The 8861-nt window shown below is 52.3% G+C and overlaps 1 protein-coding gene across 19 annotated transcripts in view; it reads right to left on the bottom strand.

The window, feature by feature from the left end:
* Window positions 1-290: 290 nt before the first annotated feature.
* Window positions 291-8861, bottom strand: part of PRR5L (proline rich 5 like) — a 77623-nt gene continuing 69052 nt past the window's right edge. For 14 of the 19 annotated variants that reach the window (XM_069555132.1, XM_069555137.1, XM_069555139.1 and 11 more), the window contains one exon: window positions 291-1572. In XM_069555132.1, coding sequence (XP_069411233.1) covers window positions 1178-1572 — 395 coding nt within the window. In that variant the 3' untranslated portion in view covers window positions 291-1177. Of the gene's footprint in view, window positions 1573-3137; window positions 3201-8861 lie in introns of all 19 variants that reach the window. The other 5 variants (XM_069555148.1, XM_069555150.1, XM_069555149.1 and 2 more) reach the window with 1 other exon arrangement.

The raw sequence follows: 8861 nt of genomic DNA, 5'->3' as shown, positions 1-8861 counted from the left end.
GGCTCCCCCCACTATAAAGCACTGAGACATCTCATTTGCTAGACCCCTCTGCTCCCAAGGCATGCTGAGTCTCCTCATCTCAATACAACTTTTCCTATAAACCATGACACTCACAAACACAGGGCTTACTGGACTCAAATCCAGCTGCTTTCATAGCTCTGTAGCCTTAAGGCCCCACCTACCATGGATTGCTTTCACCCTGAACCACTCCTAATCTCCTTTCTTAAGGGGTTTGCTATTTTTCTGTGTGAAGACCCACCTCCATGGGAAATGAGCGGTGCAAGATCTACGTGCAAATATTTGCAAGCGGTTTTATTTTTGAAATGATGTACATAAAAAAAAAAAAAATTCAAGTCAAATCCAGGAACAGATTAGCTGGTTGGTATCAGCTGGCCCCTCCCCCATAACAGCAAAGGGGTCAGTTTCTGAAATGAAAGAGGGAGGAAGGCACCAGCTATTCCACCGGGAAGGTTAATTCCTTGTGTTGGGGAGAAAGCCATGGGAAGGGAACGCTGAGGCTTAATTAAAGATGGGGTTCCTCTAGCCATGTGGCCTTCCTGGGCCAAAAGCCAGACAGTATAAAGGGTCTCGGTATAGGTGAGGAAGAACCTTCGTTGGCCAGTAATTCTGAAACTGAAATGAAAAATGCATTCCTGCTCAGGCTTGGGAGGGGCCGCCGTCTACTTTTACTCACACGAGAGTCAAGAGGTACCTCTCTCTACTGCCTCTTTTCACCCACCAGCCCCTGTATCATGAAGACTCAAGGGGAACTCCACATGCCAACACATCCTTGCTGGCTTTGTGTGTGATTTGGATGACCTCCAGCTATAGGAACGCCAGGGGCGCTGCGATATACAGTCAGGAGGACCGGACAGTCCACTATCTGAGAATAAAAGCCCAGAGAGGAAGATCTGGGTTGAGTCAAGCAGGCAAGGCTGAATCAGGCAGAGGGCAGACAATGGGCAGTTAGATCTGTGTGGCTGCAAAAAGGTGATCTCCGTCCTGAAAATGGAGAGGCTTAGGACGATTTCCCCTAGGGCACTCAGACTAGCCTGTATCTGAAAAGGCAGAAGGTGGCGTTGCCCAGAGGAAATGCTCCCCTTAGCAAGCCTTGGGGATGCAGCTGCCCTCATCTTGGTTACCAGGCAGGAGCTGGGAATTCTGGGAGACAGGGGGTTCAGCTCAGGGAAGCACAGTTCAGCTCCAAGTCCTCCTGGCTGCCCGTGGCCCCCTGCTCTGGCTCGTCGGGGCCGTCGGTGATGTTGGGCTCGCTGGAGCACTGCCGGTGGGGCGGCGGGAAGCTGGGCGGAAGCAGCAGGCACTTGTCCTCGCCGCCAGGCTCCTCCCCTAGGCCCGAGTGCATCATGGTGGCCATGGCCAGCAGCTGGATGTCCGAGTGGGCATTGGCCACCGTGTGTCGCCGCACGCTGCCACACTTCTCCAGGTAGGCCTCCCCCTCTTGCTCCGTCAGCGGGGTCAGGGCCATCTCGTTCAGGGGCCGGCTGACGGGGGTTACTGGGGAGGTGTAGTTCAGCAGCGTGACCTTGGGCCGGACCCTGGAGTGGCGCCTGGCTGCAAAAGAAAGACCAGCGAAGGCTGTGATTGGGTGGGGGTGGGGGGTGTCAAAAACTCCTAAAGAATTTGGCGGAAGAGGGAGGTGGCAGCTCCACCTCTAGGGACGGCTTTAGATGAAGCCTTGAAGTGCAAGGAAAGAACTTGGCTGCATCTATGTTTCTCTTGTAACTTCACTTTGCTCGTGCCTGATCCTGCCTATGGCCAACATGCCCTCCCATAGTAGGAGTACCAATGGATGTTCCATGACAGATGAAGGAGCTCCAAGGGAGTCTCCTCACATTTGCAGCTGCTGCCTCAGCTTCCTTGGATTTGCCCTCAATTCCCTTCTAACCAGTCTTGTCCGAAGACCTGAGCACCAGCTGGACCAGTTGCCCAGAGATGCTCTGGGCTCCATTCAGCATGATGAGCCCTCTGCAGTATTAACAGAGTAAGTGGAAAAGGCCTCATAAGCTCAAGTTCAGAGGAACAGCTAATTGGGGGGACCTTGGCTATCAAAGCAAAGGCAGTGGGACATCCCCTGGATCATCATGGACCAGAACTACCAACACTCCCAGCAGGTTGATGATCTGAGGCCTGCATTCTGTTCAAGTCGATACTCTGGATTCAACCAGCCTTTTGCAGCACCAAAGAAGGGGTGAGGCTCTGTAGATGGCCCATGGAGGCAGGCAGAGAGCAGCGGACATGAATTATTTTAAAAACTGCTGCTTCTCAAATTCTCACATTTTGGAAACTATGCTCAACCTTGACACGTGTTCATCTTTTGAATCCTCCTAAAAATTGAACTTAAGTTATGATCATTTTTCATAGTTAAAGTGGGAGATAATATGAGCATCAAAGAGAGAGGAACTGGCCTACGCACACACAGCTAGAACGTAGAAGAGCTGGGATGCAAACAAGGGCTGTCTCACTCCAGACTCACTTGTGCCAGCTGCCCACGCAGAGCACACGTAGCAATAGTTGACTAAGCATCCCGAGGGAAGGACAAGCCAAGTACATGAGGTTTGAATCCAGGGAGAAGAGTCAGAAGGAGGAAGCCTGTGTACAAGGAACACCCAGTTGTGAAGGTCTCTCCTCTCCCACCTTTACAAGGACCACGCCAGTCCTGAGACCTCCAGTGTGGCAGGGCCCAGGGCAAGCTTGCATCAGGAAAGCCTCCTCCGTAGGCACCAGCCTCCTATCCCACTGAGGCACCATGTTAGCAGCACAAATTGGATGAAAGACCCCAGCGAGGCAGAGGAGGTGAGGATGGAGGGCTGAGGAGTCGTGGGGTCTGGCCAAAGCCTCTTTTTTCCTTCTGCCCTCTTCCAGCCAGTGCACACACCCCCAGCCTTCCAACCTGCCAGCCCATTGGCACCTGTCACTGCTTTCCCCAGCTCCCCCCATTCCTAAGACCTGGAAGACTCCTAACACATGTCTCTCTCAGCAGGGGATTCCAGGGGGATAAGTGAGGAAGGCCTGACCTTGCTGGTGCTCCCTCCACCCCTGACAGGATAACAAAGGGTGGAGGGGGAGACCTGATCTCTAAAGGGAGAGAAGACGGCTCTCACCAGTCACAGACTTGCCTTGGGACACTCAGCCCGTGCTCCTCTAGTTTACTGTTGGGTTTTCCCATGGATCTGGAGGCCCTGAAACATGCAACATGCAGTCATCAGCATGAAAGCTCATGCGCCTTGATGGGCATTGTAGCGAGGATGCCGCGTTCATCTGCAAAGTTCTCAGCAGGTCCCATCACTGGATGGTCTTATATGTCCATACGTGCACATATGCATATGCATGTAAGGGCTTCCCTTGTGGCTCAGCTGGTAAAGAATCTGCCTGCAGTGCGGGAGACCTGGGTTTGATCCCTGGGTTGAGAAGACCCCTGGGGAAGGCAAAGGCTACCCACTGCAATATTCTGGCCTGGAGAATTTCATGGACTGTATAGTCCATGGGGTCACAAAGAGTTGGACATGACGGAGCGACTTTCACTTTTCATATGCATATATGTGTATACACACATGTGTGACTATATACACATACACAAATATGTATATACAATGACAAGAGAATAAAATCCTAACCTGTAGGGCTAAGTCACCATGACTACTCACTTGGAGCCCCCAGGAGCTGTTTGATGGTAACAGCAATTATTTCTCAGAATCAGGTAATAATACATAGAATTTAGAACTTACTGAGTGTCTTCTCATCCATCATCTTACTGTTGAGTCCCAATCACCCTCTGAAACACTAGGACATCTCTCATCATCCCCATTGTTCAGATGAGGAAAACTGAGGCTCAGCCCAATCCTCTGAAGCCCTAAATGGCAGTGCCCAGACATTCCCTAATACACGCTACTGCGTCTCAGGCCTCTGTCACTGCCCTTGAGCCAGGCCACTCTCTGAACCCAGGCAGCAGCAAACACTGCCTCCAGCAGTGCCAGATAAGAGACTGGATCCTCACGCCCTTCTTTGGGGGAAAAATGATATAGGAGACAAAATGCCAAGGAGCCAACAGGACAGAAGAATCTATGCCAGACGTCGGCAGAGGTCCTCTCTGAAGCATGGGTGCTTGCAGGCGCCAAGTCTCACATTTCTAAAACGTTCCCACATTTTTACAATAACCATGTATTACTTTTATGATTGCAAAAATCGATAACTATAAAACAGAAGCACTGGAAGAGTTCAAAGAAGCAGGAACCCCATTAAAGAACCATCCTTTAAAAAAAAGTGCCCTTGAAAACAATTCATCTTCTCTCTTGCTGCTGTTAAAAGCAAACACTCAAGGTTGGCAGTTGGAAAACCCAGGTGGTGGCGGCCCTACAACCAGCCTAGGAGGAAACGGGACTGGACAGTGAGTGCCTACTACCTGCAGATCAAGAAAGAGGAGAAATCTGGAACAAAGCTTGAGCTCAGGACGTGGGGTGAGGTCTGGGGAGAGACGTGCATGGTGGACACACAGCATCTCTGGAGGAAAGAATTCCTTGGATGGTTCCCATCGTTCCCAATCTGGCAGAATGAGCTAGCACAAGCTGTCTCAGATGGGTGCCTGGATGTCGTCCGTCTCTCTCACACTGTTAGTCCAGCAGCCTAAAGGTTCTGGAGGGTTCAACTTGGGCTTTTGCGGAGAGATGGAGCCAGAGGGAGGGTGGCCAGCCTGGAGGAGGGGGTCCCCATGATGGCCCCCTTTCAATAAACGTTTCAACAAACGTGTTGAGCTTTGTGCAAAATGTTGTGTTCGCTGCGGAGAGCAAAGAGGAGCATAAATCTGATATGAGGCTTCACACAGGGGCTGGAGCACAGTGGTGAGGGGTAGGTGGGGGAAGTTTCAGGAGCAATCATTAGTTGAGCATCTAGTATGTACTGTATCCAAACAGGAGAGGCCTCACTGACATGATCTCCTGATTGCTTTGCAGAAAAGGAAACTGAGGTTGACATGCTAAGTCATTTTACAGTCATGGTTAGTGATGAAACTGGGATTCAAGCCCAGGGCTGATAGCAGAGCCCTTGCTCCTGACCTTCCGGAAGCCAGCACGCACATCTGTGTTAAAACCAGGTCAACGCAGCAAATGTCAGGGCAGAGGGTACAAATGAGAGCAGGCTGGGGAGTCAGAGGAGGCAGAGTTATGAAGAGGGGGCTTCTCAGATGGGCCTAGTCCTCTGAGGGTCAGACAGACTGCATGGCTGTCTGTTCATTCATTCCCTCCCTCAGAGGAGAGGTCTACGCCATGCCTGGCCTACAGGGGAGCCACATGCAATGAGTCTATGGAAGCGAAATGAAAGTGAAGTCGCTCAGTCGTGTCTGACTCTTTGCGACCCGTGGACTGTAGCCCACCAAGCTCCTCCTTCCATGGGATTCTCCAGGCAAGAATACTGGAGTGGGTTGCCATCTGCTTCTCCAGAGTCTATGGAGGAGACCGACAAACAATCAGGCCATGAGTAACACAGCATGGTAAGGTCTGGGATGTGGTTTGGGGTCCGTAGAAGGGAAGGGGAGGCACACACAACTCATCTGGGGTAATTCCGCAGGCCCGACCATCCTAGTGGGCCTGTAATACAGCTGTTGGCAGCTCTGCCAGGCCCCTGCCCAGCGTCAGGGCAGCCTCTTCCTCCTCTGTGTTCAGCCCTCCGCAGCTCAGAGACGTTAAGTAATTTACTCCAAGGCACACAGCTGAAGCCCACCCTGGTGGTTTCCACAGCCCTGCTCCCTCTGCGGCCAGCCCCGCCTCTCTTAGCACAGTTCCCTGACACTGACCCGGAGGCTGCCAGCTCCTCCTCCTGCCTTCTGGGCACAATGTTCTGGCTCCCAAGCCTGGGTGTGGACACAGCAGAGACCACAGGGGCGGCTGGGCTGTGTGAGTCCCCTGGGCAGACAGTGTATGCTTGCAAAGCTCCCCCCAACGTTCAGAGCCGCCTCCCAGAGAAGAGACCACAGGGGCCCCTTGGGAGGCCTTTAAACTGCATAGTAGGCTTGGAGCCGATAGTCAGCTCGCCCTCTTTGCCTTCTTTGCCTGTGGCTGCTTGCCCTCTTTGCCTTCTATTTCTTATTTGCATCAAGGAAAGCTGGGCCCTGCCATTCAGAGCAGGAAGTCGCCATAGGGGATTGCTGAACTGTGGGTCTCCCGCCTGATGCCTAAAAGCTGGCCCCTCCTTGGCAAGGGGGCCCACAGAGGAGCAGCAAGAGGGGCTGTACCCTGACACCTCCTGCACCCCCCTCCCAGCCTCCTCCTGTATTTGCTCCTGCCTCACTCCCCAGGCGCCCTGCGGAGCCCTGGCATTCGTCCCCCTGCTCTGAAGCCAGCCCTGGCAGCTCCTTTCAAACCCCTAGAGAGAAGTAAAGCCCAGAGGAGGCGGTTCTTTGTTGGGGACTCAGTTCCCAGGCCTTTGATCTCCCAGGCTTTCGGCCGGGCCCCACCGGAGTGGCCCCTGTCAGGGGGATATTACAATGCCTGCCCATCAGGTCCACGGTGGGCGTCTCTCTTTAGGCCCCAGCACCTGAAAGTCCATGAATGCCGACTGGTCAAGAGGACAAGTTACTATATCTTGAGGCAAAGGACCCTCCCCCTGGAGACACAATGGAGAGAGATGAGTGGGAGGCCCGGGCTTTTGTGCGGGAGAAACGAGCACTAACTGAGCCAGGGCAGCGGCCTGGAAACCTGGGAAACTGGAAAGGTAGAAATGTGGGCCTGGCCTCTGACAAATAGGCCTGTTTTGTTTTTGGTTTTGTTTTTAAGATTTCATTATTTTCCTCCTCACCCACTACTCTCTCTGCCCAAGAAAAGTGACAGCTTTGGAGGGAAGGACACACACACACGCTCACTCCATCATGTCCTGGGACTCACCTTTTCTCTCTGAAGCAAGCCTTGCACATCCATGGGGTGAGGCTTAACTCTCAGACCCATTGGCCTGGCTGGCAAGAAGAGGGTCCACCCGTGAGTCCCTGGCTCAACCTGCCTGAGCCCGTGAGAACAGGTGGGGAGCCCCTAGGAGGCCACTTCTCCAGCTCTGATCACCTACCCCGCATGACCCTGGGGACATTTATTATCAATGCAGAGTCTGAGGTCACGACAGCATGCATCCCCAGAATCTGGTAGGATTACATGCCAAGGGCTTGCTCAGGGCCTGGAAGGTGACAGGTGTTTTGAGATGCTGGGCCCAGCTGCCCTTCACCCCTCCCACCCTGTCAGGCCCAGAGAGGTCGTGGGAAAAGCCTCCTGAGATTTCTCATGTCCACCGCCTCTGCTCCATCTCTCTCTACCTCAGCCGGTTGTCACAACAGGCAGCTACCTCTTCCACAGACAGGAGAAGAGCTTCTGTTCAACTGAGGGGGAGACTGAGCTGCAGAGAGTCCTCTCTTTATCTAGAAAGGGGTGTCCTCCATAAGGAAGGGCACTGTGGTAGCCATTTTAGCTTTTTGGTGTCCAGGGGTTGGGGATGAGGTCCTGGCCCCGGATACCTCTGGCACTAAGGACCGTGTGGACAAAGAATGCCGCCTGCCATACCACTAAACAAAGGATGCCCTGGCCATCGAGCCAGCAGCCACTGCAGCTACCCTGGACTGTGCACCCTCAGGGGATTCAGGATGGAGAAAAGCTACAGGAGAGCAGGCCTAGACGTTAGGGGATGTATCAAAGGACTTTGAGATCAACAGGTACACGCTGCTATATTTAAAATGGATAACCAACAAGGTCCTGCTGTATAGCACAGGCACTTTGCTCAATGTTATGTGGCAGCCTGGATGGGAGGGGAGTTTGGGGGAGAATGGATCCATGTATATGTTTGGCTGAGTCCCTTTGCTGTCCACCCGAAACTATCACAACACTGTTAATTGTCTATAGTCCAATATAAAATATAAAATATACTCCAGTATAAAATAGACTCCAATATAAAAGTTTTTTAAAAAAGGAATGACTTCAATGAGCCCAGACTCTTGCATCTTCCCATATGTAGAAAAGCACTAAATTCACGAACTTGAGATATCTATTTTTCTTTAATTAACAGTATTCTCTCGTTGGAATAACAATATTCCAACTACCTGGTCTTCGTTGCAAACATTTCTATATATCCTAGTTCTTCCCTTCCCTCTTTGGAATAGTCCTCCAGAGCTATCTGAGAGGCTGTCTTCTATGCTCAAGTACTTAGTTTGTCCATTGACTAAAACATAATTCTCAGTTTTTAGGGTGTACATTTTTTTCAGTCAACAACTGAGAAGGAAGGACCAGCTTCTCTACGGCCCCTCAGCGCCATCAGTCACCTCTTGGAGCTGACAGGGTGGGTGGAGGGCGGGTGGAGTGTGGGAGAACAGCTGGCCAAGGGCAAAGAGCTGGGGGCTTTGAAAGCCTGTCTCCAACAGCTGAATGACCTTGACCTTCACTTGCCTCACCTGTGAGTGGGAACGTGCAGCCCACCCTGCACAGTGCCCAGGACGTGGTGTGTCCCAGAGCTTCCCCTGCCATCAGCCACTCTGCAACTCTAAAGCTCTCTCAGTTCCTCAAACATTGGACCCTCTTGCTCCCCCCACCCACCTCCCCATAACCTCAAAAGCCTCCCAGAGATCCTTCTCTTTGCCTGGTCAGTCTTCCCTCCGTTGACTCAGCTAACTTGTATTCATCCTCCAGGTCCCACTGCAGAGATCACCTCCTCCAGGGAGTCTGATTGCCCAGTCCAGGTGAAGTCCTCTTGCTGTGGGCCCTGGACTTCCCCACTCAGAGCACTTGTACACTGATGAGTCATCATCTAGTGTTTGTGACTTCCTTATTGGTCCCTGTGCCAGAGGGCAGGGGTGGGTCAGTTTTGTCACAGATATCACC

This window comes from Ovis canadensis, chromosome 15, assembly GCF_042477335.2.
Source record: "Ovis canadensis isolate MfBH-ARS-UI-01 breed Bighorn chromosome 15, ARS-UI_OviCan_v2, whole genome shotgun sequence".
Classification (NCBI taxonomy): domain Eukaryota; kingdom Metazoa; phylum Chordata; class Mammalia; order Artiodactyla; family Bovidae; genus Ovis; species Ovis canadensis.
Note: the sequence above shows the minus strand (reverse complement) of the source record. Positions and strands in the feature narration are given on the sequence as shown.